The 25688-nt window shown below is 35.8% G+C and overlaps 1 protein-coding gene across 1 annotated transcript in view; it reads right to left on the bottom strand.

Moving 5' to 3' along the window:
* The window catches only part of LOC123536678 (GATOR complex protein Iml1-like), a 126746-nt gene that overhangs the window by 33708 nt on the left and 67350 nt on the right, over positions 1 to 25688 (bottom strand). Inside the window, exons 25-27 of the mRNA XM_053527889.1 lie at positions 22405 to 22549; positions 17335 to 17358; positions 179 to 272 (exon numbers count right to left, since the gene is read on the bottom strand). Of these exons, the coding sequence (XP_053383864.1) occupies positions 179 to 272; positions 17335 to 17358; positions 22405 to 22549 (263 nt within the window). The remainder of the gene's footprint in view (positions 1 to 178; positions 273 to 17334; positions 17359 to 22404; positions 22550 to 25688) is intronic.

Below are 25688 nucleotides of genomic sequence, written 5' to 3' on the forward strand. Positions count from 1 at the left end.
ACCTCCAAACTTCTGCAGACCACGTAGATAGCATCTTAAAAATAAACTGTACATCATGAGTTGGGTTGTGAACCAACAGGTGTCAGGGGCAAAAAAAGTCAAAGTAGGACAACTATATCCACTGAGCCAAGGAGACCACGAAAGGTTTAACATCATTACTGCTGTTACAGTACTGTACCTGAGCCAGTCTCTGGGAAATGAGTTCTTTAAACACTTCCTTTGTACTCAGTGGCTGTTTCCTGTAGTATTTCTCATCTTCAGTCACTGGAGGTCTGTAATAAATAAAGTGTGACAAATAATTTCTACCTCTTTATTGAACTCATCTCCCAAGGATGAAATCATTGTAACCATTAAAACAAAAGCAGACAATGTAAATATAATTTCATGCAGAGATTTAAAAAATTGGAAAAAAATAGCTAAGAAAACATCTGTTTTTAATGCAATTAAGTCTTCTTGGTAAAATAAAAGCTAAATGGTTGTTGGAAAAAGAAGTACTCCAGCTCTGACTTTTCAGCAGTCCAAATTTATAATTCTAGTCTAGTGTAGAAAATAACAGATTTTTTGTCAGCTGTTCTAACACTGCATTACCAAATATGAACTGGCACAAAAGACAAAGAGCTAGTAACCTAGATAAAACTTAGCTATTACTTGATGTGTGTCCACAGGACACAGTAACTGTTGTCCCCACTTCCTGTACTGTACATGGTTTCATGACTCTAGGTGAAATACTTTTATGATATATGTAACACAAACTTTTTTTAAGCACTTTATGTTATTGTTTTTTTCACTAAGTCAAGGACCATAAGTCTGGTCTAGTTGAGTGAAATTCAAAACAGATCACCAGAAGCACAACTTCACATGCTATTTAAAAATCCTTTAATGTTTTATGACTCTTGGTCAAGTACATACAAGGGACACAAACGCTTATGCCCTTAATACAATTTTTTACTAAGTCAAGTGCCATAACTCTAGTCTTGCAAACTGAGTTAAGAAAAACAAACTCAAGTGCACAAATTCACATGCTGAATAATATTCCTACATTGTTATATGACTCTAGGTGATATATTTTCTAAGATATATGCAGCAAAAACTTTTATAATAAGAACTTCATGTGTATTTTTCACTAAGTCAAGGACCATAACTCTGGTCTTTCTGAGTGAAATCCCAAACAGAACACCAGGTGCACAACTTTACATCCTATATAGCAATCCCTTAATGCTTTATGACTCTAAGTCAAATACATTTTGTGCCACATACGACACAAACTTGTATGCCCTTTAGGTATATCTTTTACTTAATCAAGGGCCATAACTCTGGTCTGAATGACAGAACTCCCAAATGAAACCCAAAGTGCAGCTTCACAATCTGAATGATATTTCTATTATGTTTCATGACCTGAGGTCAAATACCTATCAAGATATTTGTGACACAAATTTTTATGCCCTTTTATGCACATTTTTCACCATTTCAAGGGCCTTAATTCTGGTCTGGCTAAATGAAATCTCTAACAAAGCCCCAGGTGTACTCCACATGCTAATAATATACCTATAATTTTTCATACTCCTAGGTCAAACACTTTGTGAGATACATGTGACACAAAGTTTTAGACGCTTTTTATGCATATTTTTGAATAAGTCAATGGACATAACAGTTACTCCGGTCTGGCTGTGTGTGATATCAATCAAAACATCAGGTGCATAATATCACATGCTGAATAACAATCCTGGGAGGTTTGGTGGCTCTAAGTCAAATTCTTTTTGAGATATTGAGATATGCAAGACACATTTAGACATATGGACGGACGGACAAGGGCAAACACCCTGCCCCCCCAAATTTTTTTGGGGGCACAAGAACTACATAAACTGACTATTTTTTGCATCACTATGATTTTATGAAATACTCAACAGCCAACCTATTTGGAAACATAAAAAAAAATTCAACCCATAACTAGTCATGAGCTAGTAAATAGTCACCACTCTTTTAAAATGTTATAAATGTCATATTTTAAACCAGAGCTGTCCGTAAGACAGCGCGCTCGACTTTTCTCAGTACTTGACTCTGAATTTGAGCTTTGCCAGTAAAAAAAAAAATCCATGTTAAAAAGGGGCATAATTCTGTTGAAATTCAAATTATAGTTATGAGAATTGTGTCTCCTGGTGTAGACTTCGATAGTAAATAACTATTTTGAGTTTCAAGTCAAAAGCTTTAATAGTAACAGAGATATTTGACTTTATCAAAAAATTTAACAAAAAAATCTAAGTTAAAAAGGGGCATAATTCTGTCAAAATTCAAACCAGAGTTATGGGGATTGTTTCCCCTGGTGTAGACTTTGATAGTAAATAACTACTTTAAGTTTCAAGTCAATAGCTTTGATAGTAACAGAGATATTTGACTTCATCAAAAACTTTAACCAACGGCGACGCCGGAGCGAGTGCAACAGCTCTACATTTTCTTCGAAAAGTCGAGCTAAAAACAAGAGCTGTCCGTAAGACAGCCAATGCTCGACTATTCGAATTATTGTCCCAGAAACAGGAAAATTTTACCCTAAATGTTAAAATATCTATAGAGTTTCAATCCAGTATCTGCATTAGTTTTGGAGATAGTAACTTGCATGCAACACTTTAACCAGAAGTTTTATGTTCAAAAGGGGACATAATCTGACTAAAATGCATGTCAGAGTTATGGGGCTTGGTGAAATAACCCTGAAGGCACAGTCATGTGAAGTTTCAATTTAATATCTGCATTTGTTCTGCAGATAGTAACTTGCACGCAAACCTTTAACCAGAATTTTCTAAGTCAAAAAGGGGGCATAATTTGCCTAAAATACATGTCAAGAGTTATGGGACTTGACCCAGTGAGGTTGGTAACTGATCTAGAAAAAGAAAAAATAAGTTTCAAATATATATGCCTTTAAGTAATACCTGTATGTACTTGAATGCAAAACCTTAACCAGGATTTTCTAAGTCCAAAAGGGGCATAATTTGGCCAAAATGCAGGTCAGAGTTATGGGACTTGATGCTATCAGCTAGTGTTATAATCCCGAAGACACATGTGAAGTTTCAATTCAATATCTGCATTAGTTTTGGAGATAGTAACTTGCATGTAAATTTGTTTGTTTTGTTTGTTTTGGGTTTAACGCCGTTTTTCAACAGTATTTAAGCTATATAACCGCGGGCAGTTAACCTAACTAGTGTTCCTGGAGTTACCAGTACAAACCTGTTCTCTGCAAGTAACTGCCAACTTCCCCACATGAATCAGAGGTTGAGGACTAATGATTTCAGACACAATGTCGTTTATCAAATAGTCACGGAGAACATACGCCCCGCCCGAGGATCGAACTCGCGACCCCGCGATCCGTAGACCAACGCTCTTACCTACTGAGCTAAGCGGGCAGGCTAACTTGCATGTAAAACTTTAACCAGAATTTTCTAAGTCCAAAAGGACTTAGTTTGCCCAAAATACATGTCAGAGTTATGGGACTTGATCCAGTGAGGTTGGTAATTGATCTAGAAAAAGAAAAAATAAGTTTCAAATCTATATGCCTTTAAGTAACAGCTGTATGCACTTGCACGCAAAACTTTAACCAGGATTTTCTTAGTCCAAAGGGGGCATAATTTGGCCAAAATGCAGGTCAGAGTTATGGGACTTGATGTTATCAACTAGTTTTATAACCCCAAAGACACATGTGAAGTTTCAATTCAATATTTGCATTAGTTTTGGAGACAGTAACTTGCATGTAAAACTTTAACCATTATTTTCTAAATACAAAAGGGGGCATAATTTGCTCAAAATACATGTCAGAGTTATGGGACTTGACCCAGTGAGGTTGGTAATTGATCTAAACAAGAGCACCGCCTTGCGGGTGTTAATGCTCATCTGATTTTTTTTGTATAAAAGAAATAATGTCCTACCCATGATTTTCTAAGTCTAAAAAGGGCCATTATTCTTGCAAAAGCAGGATAGAGTTATGTTTCTTGATGTACAGTGTCCACTTATGATGGTGAAAAACTGTTGCAAGTTTTAAAGCAATAGCTTTGATAGTTTAAGAGAAAAAAATGACCTAAACATAAAACTTAACCAAGAAATCTGATATTTTCCAAGTCCAAAAGGGGCAATAATTATTGCAAAAAGCAGGATTGAGTTATGTTGCTTGCTGTACAGGGTCAGCTTATGATGGTGAACAAGTGTTGCAAGTTTCAAAGCAATAGCTTTGATAGTTTAAGAGAAAAAGTTGACCTAAACATAAAACTTAACCAAGAAATCTGATTTTCTAAGTCCAAAAGGGGCAATAATTCTTGCAAACAGCAGGATGGAGTTATGTTTCTTGCTGTACAGGGTCAGCTTATGATGGTGAACAAGTGTTGCAAGTTTGAAAGCAATAGCTTTGATAGTTTAGGATAAAAGCTGACCTTAACATAAAACTTAACCAAGAAAACTGATATTTTCTAAGTACAAAAGGGGCCATAAATCTTGCAAAAAGCAAGATGGAGTTATGTTTCTTGCTATACATGGTCAGCTTATGATGGTGAACAAGTATTCCATGTTTCAAAGCAATAGCTTTGATAGTTTAGGAGAAAAGCTGACCTAAACATAAAACTTAACCAGGCAATGCCGACGCAGACTCCGATGTCAACAACTGCTCAAGTGATGACAATAACTCATCATTTTTTTTTCAAAAAATCAGATGAGCTAAAAAGGAAAAAAAATGTTTCAAATCTATATGCCTTTTAGTAATAGCTGTATGTACTTGCACACAAAACTTTAACCAGGATTTTCTAAGTCCAAAAGGGGCAAAATTTGGCCAAAATGCAGGTCAGAGTTATGGGACTTGATGCTATCAACTAGTTTTATAACCCTGAAGACACATTTGAAGTTTCAATTCAATATCTGCATTAGTTTTGGAGATAGTAACTTGCATGTAAAACTTTAACCAGGATTTTCTAAGTCCAAAAGGTGGCATAATTTGCTCAAAATACATGTCAGAGTTATGGAACTTGACCCAGTGAGGTTGGTTGACCTAGAAAAAGAAAAAGTAAGTTTCAAAGCTATATGCCTTTAAATGATAGCTGTATGTACTTGCATGCAAAACTTTAACAAAGGTGTGACGCCGACGCCAGGGTGAGTAGAATAGCTGCAAGTTTATTCTTTGAATAGTCGAGCTAATAAACAGAATATAAGTTAACACAAAATAAAAATGTTTGTATGCATAAACAGTATTGTACAGTACACAATAGATGTTAAGTTTAACAAATGACTGTTACACTATGGCAAAGCTATTTATGTTCTGTGCAAGAAACGATCAAAGTACTGAAACAAAATGTCATCAATCAAAGCAGAGTAATTTTAACTCAATAAAATTTTGATATATTAACGGAAATTTCATCATTAGTAATTATCCCATATCTCATAATGTTGAGTTTATAAATAGTATGCACATTTTTTTCAAACGACTTTAATAGCTTCACCATAGTACTGTAATTCAGAAAACAGCTCTACATACACAGTCTGTACATTTAACTCAGTCAAAAACATTTGATGAGAATTATACCATACACAGCTTAAGTTAATATCAGAAGATGAAATATTCAAATGAAAGATGAGCAGATTCACCTTTAAATTCATGACTTGCAAAGTTTGCCAATATTAGCAAAAATAAAACTATCTTGAATCTAGCAAACCTTGACAATACACAATGCAAAATATTGGGAACAGCCTATGAAAGCAAACTGAAAGCAACAAAACAAGCCTCTCCAGCATAAATTAGCATGCCATTGTGTGATGGACATTACTAAAACATGGGACAGTATGAAATGCAACATAACAAAACAAATAGAACTAATACCAGTCTATGAGAGAGAACAGTATTTAAGGAACACTAAAACAATGAAGAAACAACTCATAACAGAATACAAGAAAGACAAGAGCTGTCGTAGGACAGCAATGCTCGACTATTCAACAGCCTTGTCAATTAAATGAATACAAAAGTTGACAAGAGCGCCGCCAATATACGCGGGGCAATATACGCCTGAAGGCTTACATCATAGGATGGGAGCAAAATTTTAAGAACTTGACTGTTGTAGCCCCAAAGGACTGGAACAACAAAAGGAAAACTTCAAAAAACAAATCTAAGTCCACAAAAAAAATATTCAAAGTCTACAAAAAAATCCTTATCAGGTACAGGTATGTAAAAAAACACCTTAAAATTGGAAGTACCATCCATGTTGTACCACAGAAAAGTGGTCTCGGTTTTTCCCTATGGCCAATAATAAAAAAGTTTCAAAATAAGCTATTTATAGTAACATAAAAGGGAAGTAATTCAAAAAAAAAATTATTGTAAGTACAAAAAAGAGATCTGCCAAATAAAAACAAGAGCACTGCAATGCAGAGCAATATACACAAAGGAAAGTCATATATGACCTTTGACCCTTAAGTGTGACCTTGACCTTGAAGCGAGTCATCCAGAACATGCGCTCTGCACATCGTTACAATGTGGTGAACATTTCTGCCATGTTTCTTTGAAATCCTTTCAGCAGTTCAAGAGTTACAGAGCGGACACAAAACAAACTGACATGACTTTTGACCCCTAAGTGTGACCTTGACCTTCAAGCAAGTCATCCAGAACATGCGCTCTGCACGTCGTCTTGGTGTGGTGAACATTTGTGTCAAGTTTTTTTGAAATCCTTCAAGGGGTTCCAGAGTTACAGAGCGGACACGAAACAAAGTGATATGACCTTTGACTCCTAAGTGTGACCTTGACCTTGAAGCGAGACATCCAAAACATGCGCTCTGCACATCGTCTCGGTGTGGTGAACATTTGTGTAAAGTTTCCTTGAAATCCTTCAAGGGGTTCAAGAGTTACAGAGCGGACACGAAATTGCTAAAGGACAGACAGACACCAGCGTCATAACATAATACGTCCCTTCGGGCATATAAAAAAAGAGGCATAATTTTGTAACAAGAGGGTCATGATGACCCTGGATCGCTCACCTGAGTAATATTAGCTACATGTTTCAAATGTCAAACTGATGATTTTTAGAAATGTTTTGGAAGATTTTCCGATGTACAATCAAGTAACCCCTAGGGTGGGGCCAATTTTAACCCAGGGGTCATGATTTGAACAAAGTCTGTAGAAGTCTACTAGGCAATGTTACAGATCAAATATCTAAGATCTAGGCCTTCTGGTTTATTTATAGCAAATTTGGGCATATTTCCCTATGTACAATCAAGTAACCCCTGGGGCTGGGTCAATTTGACCCTTGGAGGGGGGGGGGGGGTCAAGATTTGAACAAATTTTGTAGAGGTCCACTAGGCAATGCTACATGTCAAATATCTAAGCTCTAGGCCTTCTGGTTTATTTTTAGAAAATTTTGAAGACTTTTCTATGTACAATCAAGTAACCCCATGGGGCGGGGTCAATTTGACCACAGGGGTCATGATTTGAATAAATCTTGTAGAAGTCTACTAGGCAATGCTACAAGTCAAATATCTAAGATCTAGGCCTTCTGGTTTATTTTTAGAAAATTTTTGAAGATTTTCCTATGTAAAATCAAGTGACCCCTGGGGTGGGGTCAATTTTGACCCCAGGGGATATGATTTGAACAAATTTTGTAGAGGTCCACTAGGCAATGCAACATGTCAAATATCTAAGCTCTAGGCCTTCTGGTTGATTTTTTAAAAAAATTGAAAATTTTCCTGTGTAAAATCAAGTGACCCCTGAGGCGGGGTCAATTTTGACCCCGGAGTCATGATTTGAACAACTTTAGTAGAGGTCCACTAGGCAATGCTATATGTCAAATATCTAAGCTCTAGGGCTTCTGGTTTTTGAGAAGAAGATTTTTTAAGATTTTCCTATGTAAAATCAAGAGACCCCTGGGGCAGGGTCAATTTTGACCCCGGGGTCATGATTTGAACAAATTTGGTAGAGGACCACTAGGCAATGCTTCACACCAAATACCTAAGCTCTAGGCTTCTGGTTTTTGAGAAGAAGGTTTTTAAAGGTTTTCCTTTTGGTTGCCATGGCAACCAGAGTTCTGCATGGAATTCAATTCTTTGAACAGTTTTTGTAGAGCTTTCAATCCTTTCCCATTAATGGATACTTAGATACTAGCTTACATTCAAAAACTTAACCAAAAACTGCAAAGTCGAAAAAGGGGAATAATTTTGACAGAATGCAAAGGAGAGTTATGGGACCTGCATAGTGCATGTCAGATCATGACAGTGAACAAGTGTGTGAAGTTTCAATCCATTCCCATTAGTGGATACTGAGATACCAGCTTACATACAAAAACTTAACCAAAAACTGCTAAGTCGAAAAAGGGGCATAATTTTGAAAAAAATATTGCAAAGTAGTGTTATGGGACCTGCACAGTGCATGTCAGATCATGACAGTGAATAAGTGTGTGAAGTTTCAATCCATTCCCATTAGTGGGTACTGAGATACCAGCTTACATACAAAACCTTAACCAAAAATTTCTAAGTTGAAAAAGGGGCATAATTTTGTAAACAAGAGCTGTCGGAGGACAGCAACGCTCGACTATTCAACAGCCTTGTCAACTGAATGAATACAAAAGTTGAAAAAGGGGCATAATTTTGTAAAATGAAAAGTAGAGGTATTGAACCTCTGTACTGCATGTCATATCACGACAGTGAACAAGTGTGTGAAGTTTCAATCCTTTCCAATTTGTGGATACTGAGATACCAGCTTACATACAAAAACTTAACCAAAAACTGCTAAGTCAAAGGGGCATAGTTTTGTAAAAATGCCAAGTAGAGTTATGGGACCTTCACAGTGCATGTTAGATCATGACAGTGAACAAGTGTGTGAAGTTTCAATCCATTCCCATTAGTAAGTACTGAGATACTAGCTTACATACAAAACCTTAACCAAAAATTTCTAAGTCAAAAAAGGGGCATAATTTTGTAAAAAAGCAAAATAGAGTTATGGAACCTGTGCAATGTAGGTCAGTTCATCACAGTGAATAAGTGTGTGAAGTTTCAATCCATTCTCACAAGTGGTTACTGAGTTACCAGCTTACATACAAAACCTTAACCAAAAATTTCTAAGTCAAAAAAGGGGCATAATTTTGTAAAAAAGCAAAATAGAGTTATGGAACCTGTGCAATGTAAGTCAGTTTGTCACAGTGAATAAGTGTGTGAAGTTTCAATCCATTCCCACAAGTGGTTACTGAGATACCAGCTTAAATACAAAACCTTAACCAAAATCGGGACGCGGACGCAGACGCCGACGCCGACGCATGGGCGAGTCCAATAGCTCTACTATTCTATGAATAGTCGAGCTAAAAAGCAAAATAGAGTTGTGGAACCTGTGCAATGTAAGTCAGTTTATCACAGTGAACAATTGTGTGAAGTTTCAATCCATTCCCACAAGTGGTTACTGAGATACTAGCTTACATACAAAAACTTAACCAAATCGGGATGCAGACGCGGGCCAAAGGGTGAGTCAAATAGCTCTACCATTCTTTGAATAGTCAAGCTAAAAATGGAACAACCATTATTATACTGTTATTTCACAATTTATTAAAAGGTACATTTTGGGCAAACAAATTTCAAGGAATCATGTATACTTTTATTGACCATAATACATTCTGGATGGTATTTTTCTTCACAATTGTCATAAAATACGTAACTGGGTTCCGATATCTGGCATCTGCACAGACAATATGTCAGTAAGACAGTTTGTCTTTTGTTGATTTTGTTACCTGTAGCCACTGGAAAAATCATTGTTTTTTTGTTTTCTAAACATCCAATTAGGTGTCCATGCATAATGAATGAGACAAACGCTTATGTACTTGTAAGACAATATGCTAGTGTTGTGACTTTCCTTACTGCATACAGTCCACAATCAAAATTGTTCTCTGTAAACATCTGTAATTTTGACTGTAAGAAAATTTGCATTTGTTTTGACTACATTTGCAGTTGTCATTTCCACTTCATGAGGCAGGTCACCAAGCTGAGTCATAAACGTTACTTTGTTGTTTAAGCATTTTAAACTGCTGACCGTCAACCAACGTGACCGCCATCTTTTACTTCCATGTCCCCCACAAGTTTCAAGTTTCTCATATACCAGACCTGTTCCATTTGTGTATCTCTCCCTCATTACAATAGGTCTTATTCCACCGTGTTCCACTTCTACTTCCGCCTGTATCTGTTCTGTACACTTGTGTAGAATTCCAGTTTATTGAGAGAAACATCACCCTGGCTTGAACTTTCACAATCTAGTTTAATGTCTTGTAGCAGCTGTAATGCTTTTTTACAAAACTCTTAGTTTTTAAATGCAAAATTTTGAGGCTGAATTTACATGGGCAAACCAATTTTATCGCATGTATATAATGGCAGCTGCAGTTTTCACACAGATACAATTTTACCAATATAATAAATGACACTGACACTGTCCAAATCATGGATTTAGAAGTACACTTCTTTCGTAATACCTGCGTATGGTTGTTTTTAAATACTTCAGAGACAAAAGTTGTCATGAACCCTGGCTATTGCAACTGAAAGTATACCAGTGCAGGGAAATCTAAAACAAGAGGGCCATGATGGCCCTATATCGCTCACCTGAGTAGATTGCTTGCTTGAACAAATTTCTTAGCTAATTTTAGCTTTAAGGTCTAGGCCTTCTGGTTTATTTTTAGCAAATTTATGAAGATTTCCCTATGTACAATCAAGTAACCCCTGGGGCTGGGTCAATTTGACCCTGGGGGTCAAGATTTGAACAAATTTTGTAGAGGTCCACTAGGCAATGCTACATGTCAAATATCTAAGCTCTAGGCCTTCTGGTTTATTTTTAGAAAATTTTGAAGATTTTTCTATGTACAATCAAGTAACCCCATGGAACTGGGTCAGTTTGATCCCGGGGGTCATGATTTGAACAAATTTTGTAGAAGCCTAATAGGCAATGCTACATATCAAATATCTAAGATTTTCCTATATAAAATCAAGTGACCCCTGGGGCGGGGCCAATTTTGACCCCGGGGGTCATGATTTGAACAAATTTTGTAGAGGTCCACTAGGCAATGCTACAAGTCAAATATCTTAGCTCTAGGCATTCTGGTTTATATTTAGAAAATTTTGAAGATTTTTCTATGTACAATCAAGTAACCCCATGGGGTAGGGTCAATTTGACCCCGGGGGTCATGATTTGAAACTTTTTTGTAGAAGTCTATTAGGCAATGCTACATGTCAAATATCTAAGATCTAGGCCTACTGGTTTATTTTTAGAAAATTTTTGAAGATTTTCCTGTATAAAATCAAGTGACCCCTGGGGCGGGGTCAATTTTGACCCCGGGGGTCATGATTTGAACAAATGTTGTAGAGGTCCACTAGGCAATGCTACATGTCAAATATCTAAGCTCTAGGCCTTCTGGTTTATTTTTTAATTTTTTTTTGAAGATTTTCCTATAGAAATCTATGTAAAATCAAGTGACCTCTGGGGCGAGGTCAATTTTTATCCCGGGGTCATGATTTGAACAACTTAGTAGAGGTCCACTAGGCAATGCTATATGTCAAATAACTAAGCTCTAGGGCTTCTGGTTTCTGAGAAGAAGATTTTTTAAGATTTTCCTTTGTAAAATCAAGTGACCCCTGGGGCGGGGTCAATTTTGACCCCGATGTCATGATTTGAACAAATTTGGTAGAGGTCCACTAGGCAATGCTTCACATCAAATATCTAAGCTCTAGGGCTTCTGGTTTTTGAGAAGAGGATTTTTAAAGTTTTTCCTTTCGGTTGCCATGGCAACCAGAGTTCTGCATGGAATTCAATTCTTTGAATAATTTTTAAAGAAGGCCATCCAAGGAACATCTCTGTTAAGTTTCATCAAAATTGGCCTGTTGGTTTAGGAGGAGATGTTGTTTAAAGGAAAGTGTGGACAGACGACGGACGGACGGATGGATGCCGTACGGTAAGCGATCACAATACTTCACACTGAGCACTTTGTGCTCAGGTGAGCTAAAAAAATGTACACTTCAACATATTTAAAGTTTATTAAAATATGGCTGTGTACTTTATGGCAGTTGTTTGTTCATACTTAAACAGTGTTAATAGTTCATTAACACTTAAAGCATCCTTTTCCACTAACATTCAGTTATTTTTAACTGAAAGCATGGCCTTCACCATGATTGAATTTTCTTTTTAAGTATATTTTTTTTGAAACATCATCTCATCCTGAATTTATAGAATGTGTATTGCTTATAATTTATTTGCCAACAAAGTTTATCATATTGTCGCCTAGGTAACTGTTCCAGAATTTACCGCAACATATAAATCTTTTTTTTAATATTGTATTGAAGGAACAAATTCTATTTCTAAGGTCATTTTCTTGTGAATTCCAGAATTCTCCTCTTATCTATTCTAAAAATAGACAATACTGTGTTTTTTTAAGTTCTTCTGCACAGTTTATTCCATAAGTATACTAAACATATCTTTTCAGATTCCAAATTTAGAGCATGAAAGTTGTTTTTTACATTTAAGAAATATAAATCACATTTTTCATAGATTTTGTTTGTTTGTTTGTTTGTTTGTTTGTTTTGGGTTTAACACCGTTTTTCAACAGTATTTCAGTCATGTAACGGCAGGCAGTTAACCTAACCAGTGTTCCTGGATTCTGTACCAGTACAAACCTGTTCTCCGCAAGTAACTGCCAACTTCCCCACATGAATCAGAGGTGGAGGACTAATGATATCAGACACAATGTCGTTTATCAAATAGTCACGGAGAACATACGCCCCGCCCGAGGATCGAAGTCGTGACCCCGAGATCTGTAGACCAACGCTCTTACCTATTGAGCTAAGCGGGCGGGCTTTTTCATAGATTTCTTATATAAAATATTTTCAATATTAAAACTTGTACTTTAACTTGTTCCATATTTAATACTCTTCCATACTCAAAATTTATCTGTTCTGTTTTAGTGTTTCATGTATTTATTTCAACAGTTCCATTCTATTCCATTCCATGTTTTAGTAATGGACTAGTGTGACAACTTGTCCCAGTATAAGCAAAAACAAAGGCAAAACAAGCTAGAATAAAAGTAACAGTCACTAACCCCTTAAAACTTCATGTGTATTATTAACAAATAGTTTCATTCTACTGAACTATAAATTATAAGCAAGAGCATAGCCTTCTACTGCCAAAGCTCGTCTGATATTTTGGGCCTGACATCAGGCAATATGCAAGACAACAGTTATAGTTACTGGCTGATTTACTCATCTACTAATGATTAACAAGTGTACAAAGTTTCAATACTAGAGCTATCATAGTTTTTCAAAAAAAATATACTTAAAAAGAAATCTTAACCAAGAAATACCAATTTCCTAAGATAAAAAGACCATAATTCCAACAAAATGCAAGAAAAAAAAGAGAGTAATGCTTCTTGGCCTACATCCTTACATTATAATAATAATAAACAACGAGGACAAAGTTTCAAAGCTATAGTTCTTTCCGTTTAAAAAAAGTGGAACTATAAAAAATTCAAACCACCTATGCTAAATATGCATAATTCTAAAAATGCCAGAGAGAGTTATGCTTCTTGGCCAAGTACAATAAAAAAGAAGTTTGCAAAGTGTCAAAGCTATAACTATTATAGCTGTCCTTAACACAAATCTTAACATATGCTGACACTGATATCAGTAAACCTTGTTGATTTTTATAACAAGAGCACCATGATGGTCCTGAATCGCTCACCTCTTCAAACATGACCCAGTTTTGAGTATGATGTCGTTTTTTCTATTATTTGACATAGTGACTTAGTTTTGAACTTGACCTAGGTATTATCAAGATAAAAATTCTGACCAATTTTCATGAAGATCCATTGAAAAATATGGTCTCTAGAGAGGTAACAAGGTTTTTCTATTATTTGACCTATTGACCTAGTTTTTGAAGGTACGTGACCCTGTTTTGAACTTTACCTAGATATCATCAAGGTGAACATTCTCACTAATTTTCATGAAGATCTCATGAAAAATATGGCCTCTAGAGCGGTCACAAGGTTTTTCTAGTTTTATAACTACTGGCCTAGTTTTTGACCGCACGTGACCCGGTTTCGAAATTGACCAAGATATCATCAAGGTGAACATTCAGATCAATTTTCATGAAGATCCATTGAAAAATATGGCCTCTAGAGAGGTCAAAAGATTTTAATAATTTTAGACCTACTGGCCTAGTTTTTTACCGCACGTGACCCAGTTTCAAATTTGACCTAGATATCATCAAGATGAACATTCAGACCAACTTTCATACAGATCCCATGAAAAGTATGGCCTCTAGAAAGGTCACAAGGTTTTTTTTATTATTTGACCTACTGACCTAGTTTTTTAAGGCATGTGACCCCGTTTCAAACCTAACCTAGATATCATCAAGGTGAACATTCTGACCAACTTTCATGAAGATCCATTCACAAGTTATGATGGCCTATAGAGAGGTCACAACGCTTTTCTATTTTTAGACCTACTGACCTAGTTTTTGACCGCAGTTGACCCAGTTTCGAACTTGACCTAGATATCATCAAGATGAACATTCAGACCAATTTTCATACAGATCCCGTGAAAAATATGGCATTTAGAGAGGTCACAAGGTTTTTCTATTATTTGACCTACTGACTTAGTTTTTGATGGCACGTGACCCACTTTCGAACTTGACCTAGATATCATCAAGATGAACATTCAGACCAATTTTCATACAGATCCCATGAAAAATATGGCCTCTAGAGAGGTCACAAGGTTTTTCTATTATTTGACCTACTGACCTAGTTTTTGAAGGCACGTGACCAACTTTCGAACTTCACCTAGATATCATCAAGGTGAACATTCTGACCAATTTTCATGAAGATCTCATGAAATATATGGCCTATAGAGAGGTCACAAGGTTTTTCTATTTTTAGATCTACTGACCTAGTTTTTGATGGCACGTGACCCAGTTTCGAACTTGACCTAGATATCATCAAGGTGAACATTCTGACCAATTTTCATGAAGATCTTGTGAAATATATGGCCTCTAGAGAGGTCACAAGGTTTTTCTATTTTTAGACCTACTGACCTAGTTTTTGACCGCATGTGACCCAGTTTCGAACTTGACCTAGATATCATCAAGAGGAACACTCAGACTAATTTTCATACAGATCCCATGAAAAATATGGCATTTAGAGAGGTCATAAGGTTTTTCTATTATTTGGCCTACTGACCTAGTTTTTGAAGGCACGTGGCCCAGTTTCGAACTTGACCTAGATATCATCAAGATGAACGTTCTGACCAATTTTCATGAAGATCTTGTGAAATATATGGCCTCTAGAGAGGTCACAAGATTTTTCTATTTTTAGACCTACTGACCTAGTTTTTGATGGCACGTGACCCAGTTTCGAACTGGACCTAGATATCATCAAGGTGAACATTCTGACCAATTTTCATGAAGATCTTGTGAAATATATGGCCTCTAGAGAGGTCACAAGGTTTTTCTATTTTTAGACCTACTGACCTAGTTTTTGATGGCACGTGACCCAGTTTCAAACTTGACCTAGATATCATCAAGATGAACATTCTGACCAACTTTCATAAAGATCCCATGAAAGATGTGACCTCTAGAGTGGTCACAAACAAAAGTTTACGGACGCACTGACGCACGACGGACACAGCGCGATCACAAAAGCTCACCTTGTCACTTTGTGACAGGTGAGCTAAAAATCAGTTGAGCTAAACGTAAGCTTCAAGAGGTAGGTTTCAGGTGAACAATTGTCAATTAAGCCAATGACTTAAAACTGAACAATAAGCTGTCAGGAAATACAGAATGACAGATATACTTGATAAACAAGAGGACCATGATGGTCCTGAATCGCTCACCTGTCCCCACATGACCCAGTTTTGAAGTATGACGTCTTTTTTTTTGTTATTTGACACAGTGACCTAGTTTTTGAGCTCATGTGACCCAGTTTTGAACTTGACCTAGATATCATCACGATAAAAATTCTGACCAATTTTCATGAAGATCCACTGAAAAATATGGCCTCTAGAGAGGTCACAAGGTTTTTCTATTATTTGACCTAATGACCTAGTTTTTGAAGGCACATGACCCAGTTTTGGACTGGACCTAGATATCATCAAGGTGAACATTCTCACCAATTTTCATGAAGATCTCATGAAAAATATGACCCCTTTGGCCCAGTTTCGAACTTACCTAGATATCACCAAGGTGAACATTCTGACCAAATATGGCCTCTAGAGAGGTCAAAAGGTTTTTCTATTTTTAGACCTACTGACCTAGTTTTTGACCGCAGTTGACCCAGTTTCAAACTTGGCCTAGATATCATCAAGATGAATATTCAGACCAAATTTCATACAGATCCCATGAAAAATATGGCTCTAGAGAGGTCACAAGGTTTTTTTTATTATTTGATCTACTGATCTAGTTTTTGATGGCATGTGACCCAGTTTCAAACTTGACCTAGATACCATCAAGGTGAACATTCTGACCAATTTTCATGAAGATCCATTTGAAAGTATGGCCTCTAGAGAGGTCACAAGGTTTTTTATTTTTAGACATACTGACCTAGTTTTTGACCGCAGTTGACCCAGTTTCGAACTTTACCTAGATATCATCAAGATGAACATTCAGACGAACTTTCATACAGATCCCATGAAAAAAATGGCCTCTAGAGAGGTCACAAGGTTTTTTTATTATTTGACCTACTGACCTAGTTTTTGAAGGCATGTGACCCAGTTTCAAACTTTCACCTAGATATCATCAAGGTGAACATTCTGACCAATTTTCATGAAGATTCATTGAAAAGTATGGCCTCTAGAGAGACTTCAAGGTTTTTCTATTTTTAGACCTACTGACCTAGTTTTAGACCGCACGTGACCCAGTTTCGAAATTGACCTAGATATCATCAAGAAGAACATTCTGACCAACTTTCATAAAGATCCCATGAAAAATGTGACCTCTAGAGTGGTCACAAGCAAAAGTTTACGGACGCACGCAAGCAGGGACGACAGACACTGCGCGATCACAAAAGCTCACCTTGTCACTTTGTGACATGTGAGCTAAAAAAAGAGTAAAGAAATCAAACAAAGAAGAAACAGGGTAAATTTGCACGCAGTGTTATACTGGGAACACCTATTCCGGACCTAAGAGTAACACAGAACAAAGTTACACCTGTCCCATGTAACAGCATCCTGTCCACAAAGGATAACAAATTTAAAGCAAGAAAATAAGTTTTTCATTTGCATATAGCAATATGCAAGCATTGATGTTGTATCAGGTTCAGTCTGTGCATATCTGCTTCCGCAGTGTACAATTGTTTGCATAAGCCTTATTTAATGCTTCCTTACCTCTTATGTTTGGAATATACTTCCCTGTAATTTAGAGTCATACATTATACATTATGTGTACTAACAGGGAAAAAAGGACTACTATACATGACACCAGTGCAGGTAAGCCAACCAAAAAGTTGATACAGGCCACTCTTATACCACATTAATACTAATTTTATCCTGGAATTGATTTCAATGGTGACTTATGTCATTTAAAGAAAATACCAAAATACCATGCATGCAATGCGTGTTGTGGATTAATTTGAAAATGAATGTAGGCATAAAAAAAACACATGCAAAGCATGCAATTCAGCTTCTATGCACCTTTCATGTTGTCATTTTTGACAATTATTGCATTAAAAAAGAGGCCATCTTGAAGAAGGATGTTTAGTTATGACTTGGTCATATTATAATAACAACCTAATGCATTTTCAATGCAATATTTTCTTTTCAAACAAACTGCAGACATCCCAACTCTCCCGATCCTGTCGGATTTCTCCCGATTCTGGACGTAAAACCCAATCACCCAGATAAGTCAAAATCTCCCGATTTATAAAAGAAAATCAATACAATATGTATTGTATTGTATTATTACTGTAAAAGAAAATCAAACAAAAAATCCTTTACATTAATCTAATCCTCGCTTATAACAAATCTGTAAAACAGTTTTCGGATATTTTCACACCTATTTACCCCTGTTGATTGTTGTTTATTGCATGATATAACAAAGCCAGGTGTTGATTAATGTGTCACAATTTAAACAGGTATATAGGAGAGATCGTGTTTGTATACAAATTCTATTTTTAGAACTGATAAGACAGTGATCGGGTGGGCAGAAACCGACCGTCCATGTTTTTTGTAAACAGTGATGTTTTTCAAACGGTCTAAACTTTCTTAAAACACAAATTACATAAATAATTTTTTGATCAATGGAAAGGTTATAAAACAAGCAATTTATTGATTACTTTTAATTGTTATTTCGAAATAAAATGGATTAATTATGAACGCTTAACTTACACTGTTTTTCTAAAGGTTGTGAAAATCACTACGCCGCTTTTAAAATCATATGTCATTTAAAACGGTTATTCATTGAAAAAAGATATTTGGATACAAAAATATGAAGATTGTTAGTATTTCAAATCTTTTTGAATTTTGAAAATCCATAAATGAGCAAAAAAGTTATTAAAAATTAAAAATTCTGATTCAATACGCAAACGGTGTTAAAATCATTTGTTTTGCCAACCACCAGATAAACAGATGTTAACGCGTGACGTCACGGCGATCTCTCCTATAATTTCTATCAATAACAAGAGCTGTCCGTAAGACAGCCAAGCTCGACTATTCGAAATACTGTCCCAGAAGCAGGAAAATATTTCCCAACAAGAGTACCAGAATGTCACAATATACGCCCGTCACAGCAAATTTCTTTACTCTAGCTGCTGTATTGCAAATGAATTTTAATTTTGTGGTTGTTTAGTAATCATTGTAAGTCTTTTGTTTTCCTAAGTCCACAACAAAAATTCCTTACCAGGTAGAGAGACCTTAAAATACACCTAAAATTTGAAAGTTACATCTATGTTGTACCACAGAAAAGTGGTCTTGGTTTTTCCCTATGGTCAATTATAAAAAAGTTACAATATAAGTTATTATTAGTAACAACTAAGGGAAGTTAATCTAAAAAAAAAAAAAAATTGTAAGTTCACACAAAAATCTTTACCAGGTAGTGATTGGTCAAAATACACCTCAAAATTGGATGTAGCATGCATGTTGTACTACAGAAAAGTGGTCTCGATTTTTCCCTATGACTAGTAATGAAGAAGTTACAATATAAGCTATTTATAGTAACAACAAAGGGAAGTAATTCTAAAGAAAGGAACTGTGCATGACACTTCCTCTCATGATGGTGTATAATTGTGCCAAGTTACATGAAAATCCCTCCATGCATGAAGAAGAAATGCTTCGGACAAAGTCATTCTTGTATCTGACCTTTGGCCTCTAAATGTGACCTTGACCTTAGACCTAGGGACCTGGTTCTTGTGCATGACACTTTGTCTCGTGGTGGTGAACATTTGTGCCAAATTATATCAAAATCCCTCTATGCATAAAGATGAAATGCTCCGGACAAAGTTTTCATTCTTGTATCCTTTGACCTCTAAGTGTGACCATGACCTTAGATCTAGGGACCTGGTTCTTGCGCATGACACTCTGCCTCATGGTGGTGAACATTTGTGACAAGTTATATCAAAATCCCTCTATGCATGAAGAAAGAATGCTCCGGACAAAGTTTTCATTCTTGTATCCTTTGACCTCTAAGTGTGACCTTGACCTTAGATCTAGGGACCTGGTTCTTGCGCATGACACTCCGCCTCATGGTGGTGAACATTTGTGACAAGTTATATCAAAATCCCTCTATGCATGAAGAAGAAATGCTCCGGACAAAGTTTTCATTCTTGTATCCTTTGACCTCTAAGTGTGACCTTGACCTTAGACCTAGGGACCTGGTTCTTGCACATGACACTCCGTCTCCTGATGGTGAACAACTGTGCCAAGTTTCATCAAAATCCCTCTATGCATGTAGAAGATATGCTCCGGACAAGTCATTCTTGAATTTGACTTTTAACCTCTAAGTGTGACCTTGACCTTAGACCTAGGGACCTGGTTCTTGCGCATGACACTCCGTCTCATGATGGTGAACAACTGTGCCAAGGTTCATCAAAATCCCTCCATGCATGTAGAAGATATGCTCCGGACAAAGTCTGTGGACGCCGCCCGCCCGCCCATCTGCCCGCCAGGGGCGTTCCCATAATACGTCCCGTTTTTCAAACGGGCGTATAAAAAGGTTAAATATCAAAAGAGTTTTAAGTTTAAAAGGCGGCATAATTTGACTAAAATGAATATCAGTTATGGGACTTGCTGCTATCAACTAGTTTTATAACCCCGAAGGCACATGTGAAGCTTCAATTCAATATCTGCATTAGTTTTGGAGATAGAAACTCGCATGTAAAACTTTAACCAGAATTTTCAAAGTCCAAAAGGGGGCATCATTTGCCCAAAATACATGCCAGAGTTATGGGACTTGACCCAGTGAGGTTGGTAATTGATCTAGAAAAAGAAAAAATAAGTTTCAAATCTATATGCCTTTTAGTAATTGCTGTATGTACTTGCACGCAAAACTTTAACCAGGATTTTCTAAGTCCAAAAAGGGGAATAATTTGCTCAAAATACATGTAAGAGTTATGGGACTTGATCCAGTGAGGTTAGTAATTGATCTAGAAAAAGAAAAAATAAGTTTCAAATCTATATGCCTTTTAGTAATAGCTATATGTACTTGCACGCAAAACTTTAACCAGAATTTGCTAAGTCCAAAAGGGGGCATAATTTGGCAAAAATGAAAGTCAGAGTTATGGGACTTGATGCTATCAACTAGTTTTATAACCCCGAAGACACATGTAAAGTTTCAAATCAATATCTGCATTAGTTTTGGAGATAGTAACTTGCATGTAAAACTTTAACCAAAATTTTCTAAGTCTAAAAGGGGGCATAATTTGCTCAAAATACATGTCAGAGTTATGGGACTTGACCCAGTGAGGTTGGTAATTGATCTAGAAAAAGAAAAAATAAGTTTCAAATCTATATGCCTTTTAGAAATAGCTGTATGTACTTGCATGCAAAACTTTAACCAGAATTTTCTAAGTCGAAAAGGGGGCATAATTTGGCCAAAATGAAGGTCAGAGTTATGGGACTTGCTGCTTTCAACTAGTTTTATAACCCCGAAGACACATGTGAAGTTTCAAATCAATATCTGCATTAGTTTTGGAGATAGTAACTTGCATGTAAAACTTTAACCAAAATTTTCTAAGTCCAAAAGGGGGCATAATTTGCTCAAAATACATGTCAGAGTTATGGGACTTGACCCAGAGAGGTTGGTAATTGCCCTAGAAAAAGAAAAAATAAGTTTCAAAGCTATATGCCTTTAATTGATGGCTGTATGTACTTGCATGCAAAAACTTAACCAAGGTGTGACGCTGACGCTGACGCCAGGGTGAGTAGAATAGTCGAGCTAAAAATCAATTACAATCAATTTTAATTAAGAAAAAATATTCCCTTTACCTTTTTCTGTAAGTTTTTGAAATCGAAAGTAGATTAACGCGGTGCCGATTTTGATAAACTTTTCTCTTAAATTATTTTAGTAAGAGGAAATGTCATCGTAAATTTTAATATTAGATATTGTTAAATGTTGTTAAGCTGTCTTTGCATCATCACAATTTGTCAAACACATCCTTTAAATTGGAGATATGGGCAATGTTTACAAAAGCGTAACAGTATCTGGACATAAACTTTTGGATATCCAGATTTTTATCAATAAAGAAATTGGGGCTAGAGGTTTTAGATACAGGTTGGTGGGAATGAACATCAAACAGTTAATTTTCTATTGCATAAACTTGTATTATGTTTAACTCTATATATTTTGTTTTGACGGTTCTAACACTTGCATTGTTTGTCATGCCAAAAATGTAAAAATTCACCTAGGTCCAACTCTTGTTCCCCTCAAAAAAAATATCAGTGCAGGTTCAATTCTCACAGGAGTTTTGAGTTTAGACATACAGTAGTGCTAAAAGTGCAATAACTACTAAATTTTGCATAGAAGGAACAAAGAGTTGAATTAGATATTAACTTTTCAGGGCTTAAAAAATGCATGAACATGTGAAGAGTAATGACTAGTGATATTATAAGTGCAAATAAGTTAATATTATCATTAGCTTCTGCATTGCATGTAGTTTATCTTTTTTGTTAGGAGTGCTTAAGAGATGTTATACACTTTACATGTGTTTTTACCTTTGTATGTATTAAAAGATTCCGTTAAGTAATACCATGAACGTAAATACCGCAGTATTAAATCTCCCACTTGAACACCTCAATCTCCCACTTAGAAATGCAAAAACTCCCACTTGGCATTCAGGAAAAGTTGGGATGTCTGAAACTGTATCTGTAGAATTTCCAAAAACCAATATTCTGAATTTTCACCAAGGGTTCTTATCAATGAGATGACTTGAATTTTATTTTTTCTTCTTTTAAAACGATTCTTACTTCATATAGTAGTCGCTGTTCACCTCGTCTGGTAGTAAGCTGTAGTCAGATACTACGTAGTCATTCTGGAGACTGATGTTGTCAGGAAAGTAGTCCGTTGTTATTGGCAACGAGGCAGGCATTGTTAATGACTTCCAATCAACACCTTCAATATAAAAATGCCAGAAATTTTTTTTTCAAGACAACTATGTACAATATTATTACTTTCTACAGAAAATATACAATGCTATCAGATGGTAACAGATGGAAGGGATCATTTACTTAAACAGTTTCATCTAGCTGTATTTCATCCACATAAGGGCATTTTACAAGGTATCATTAACATGGGGATGTATGATATACACATGGCTATTTTACTGTGAACAAAACTAGAAGCATATATGATAAAGTAAACTTGACTGCTTTTGTGAAGAATTTCTGAATTTTGAATTTATTACATGTAAATACCAGATACAGATTTAAAGACAAAATAGATATTTTATGAATCAATATAAGTGAATAATTGTAAAACAAAAAGATGATACACTACAAATCTACAACAAGAAAGCAAAAAATGTGTGCAAAACTAACCACCCCTAAAAATTCAGAACCCTGCAATGTTGTTTGCTTGGCCGAGATATATTTTCAACATTGATTTCCATTTTTGTATTTATTATGTAAGTGCAGTCAGTTAACCAACAAGCATTCCTGGATTCTACACCAGTACTGACTTTGCTCCACAATTAACTAGAAAATTCTCCACATGAATCAAAAGGTAAAGACTGAATGCCTTCAGAAAAACTGTCTTCTAATAAATCCTCAGTGGAGACAATCTGCAACATTCCATGCTGCAACTTCTGAGATAACTTTGCTAAACTTTGCAAATGGTTTAAGTTTGATGGAGGCACTGGTATGAAACATATTAAAAACCAAATCATAGAAGAAAGAGTTGTTTGACATGAAATGTACGCTGTAAAAACACTGTATATACTCTTTACGTAAACAAGGTCAGTATATGATATAAACATTGAATAGAAAAGGGCTGCCAAAGTGGCTCATTACGGACAGTTAAAACGCGTTTAAATTCTCCTATTTTCAAAGACTGTTACAACTGTTTGTTGATGACATTTGCAATACAGTCTTGTTAACGTGGTGAATTTTCGTAAGTAACGGTGGAAGGTGGTGAAACATAGTTTTCAGCAATTGATAACTTTTTTTTTACAAACTGACATTTCATTTTCAAAGGGAGGACACTTTTTTCTCAAATGAATTACTTAAATAATCGGAAAAAAGTAGTTTCCTTTGAAATGATGCTTTGTATTAAAATAATTGGGATAGTTGTACTACCATTTGAAAATGAATGCAACAGTTGTAAAGAAATAAGAGAACAATTGCTAGTTATAATGGAATTCACTGTATGCGAAATTTCACCTACTGCACGGTATTGAATGTTATAAAGAACATGTGTAACAGTTCTATGAAAATGGTGAGTTTTAATAGGAGTTTAACGTCGGAAGTGGAAGCCTTTAATGGCAGCCCTTTTCCGGATTCAATGTTTATAATCAGTATACTGAACTTGTTTCGTAAAGTAAATATCAATGTTTTTTTAAACATGTTGTTATGTTTTCATGTAAACAAACTTCTTTCTTTCTATGATTTGGTTGTTGTTTGATTTTTGTTTCAAGGCCCCAGAAACCTTAAAAAAACCTTTGGACAGTAAATAAGGATATGTAAATATTGCATATTTCAAATAGACATGCAGATTCAGTTGTTACATGCAAGTGTTACATGGTAAGCCAAATCAATCACCTTGTCTAATTAAGCACTCTTTACATTGTAAGCAAGCATAGATATAAAGCTCTGATTTGAAAGAAAAACTGCCTGTTGCTTTACACTGTACTTATGATATGTTTGTTTGTTACATTTTAGCTTTAAACTGTTAGTGAATGTTACGGTGATTCAGATTTATCAAATCAGTTTTAACCCTGATATAATTTGAAATGGTTTCGGTACAGTAACTGGTAAATGTTGTGGAAGTGACACCAGGTATAGGACCAAGACTCAGACTTTGAGAGAAAATTGTAATCACAGAGTTACCCACTGAACCTTTATTTATAGGCTAGTGCTTTCTTTCTGTTTCTCACACAGTGAAACACCCATTACTCCAGAACCTGGACTCCCTGGAACAATATAGTCCCCAGGTCATTTTTGTAATTGTTTTTATTTTTGGATTGCTCATGCTCTTGTTACTTGGAGCGACTGATGTTTTACAACAATGCAGACAGTTGTCAAGTTAAGAGACACGTGTAATGTTACTAAGGTTATTAAGGAAATACACATATGAATCATGTTATTATGTTAGGTGGTATATGAGTTGTTATGAATGTACTGTATACTGTACTACTAAAATGATACTACATGTTATATTATCAACATAAATTATAAAGGTACTGGTTGGGAACCATTTTCCGGACAGGACCAGTTTCCGGACACGTGTAATATCCGCTTTATTTCGTTGTTATTCATGGAATTGTTTCCTCTAGATCATTTAGATGTTTAGTCTTTATGTCTACAACAAACCACTATTTTATAAGGCTATGTAATGTTTGGGTTTTTGATGATAACTCACCTGCGTTTACAAAACAACTTTCTGTCTTAACGGGGCATGAAGATAGCATTGCGCATGCGCAGTAGTTCACACATGCGAGGTATCAAGTGGGGAAGGAATATTCAAAACTACATAATGATTGTCTGCTGATAAACATGTTCTACTTTTAATTTCACGCTAAAAGTTACGTAAGATGCAGGGCTGTCGATTTTTGCACTAATTTTATTCTATATCTATTGGAATTAGCAAGAATTCGTATAAGACGAAATTCGAGTTTTTTATAGTCAACCTCGGTTTGCTTTCATAGCTGCTATTGAAGTCGGGTTATGTTTCATGTGTAATTTTGAAGAGTTGAATGATAAAGAAATGTGTAGAAATAGTTTAATTACTTATTTTGATATCAAATTAACAACAAAACACCGTCAAAATATTTGTCCGGAAACTGGTTTACCTGACGGGAAAAATAACTCATTTTAGTGACCCCATTTGAGGCCCCACGGAACCCATATTTTACGTCACAACGCGATGCTGATTACAACATCGGATGTGGAAGGAGCTGAAGTATGTGCAGTATGGGCTTCATTTGTGTCAAATATCTTTTTTAGGGAATAATGGAGCCGAAATATGAAAATGTGTCCGGAAAATGGTTCCCAACCAGTATATGAAAAGATATCAAATGAGAGGCATTTGTTATGTT

The sequence above is a fragment of the Mercenaria mercenaria genome, chromosome 17 (genome assembly GCF_021730395.1).
Source record: "Mercenaria mercenaria strain notata chromosome 17, MADL_Memer_1, whole genome shotgun sequence".
NCBI classification, from domain to species: domain Eukaryota; kingdom Metazoa; phylum Mollusca; class Bivalvia; order Venerida; family Veneridae; genus Mercenaria; species Mercenaria mercenaria.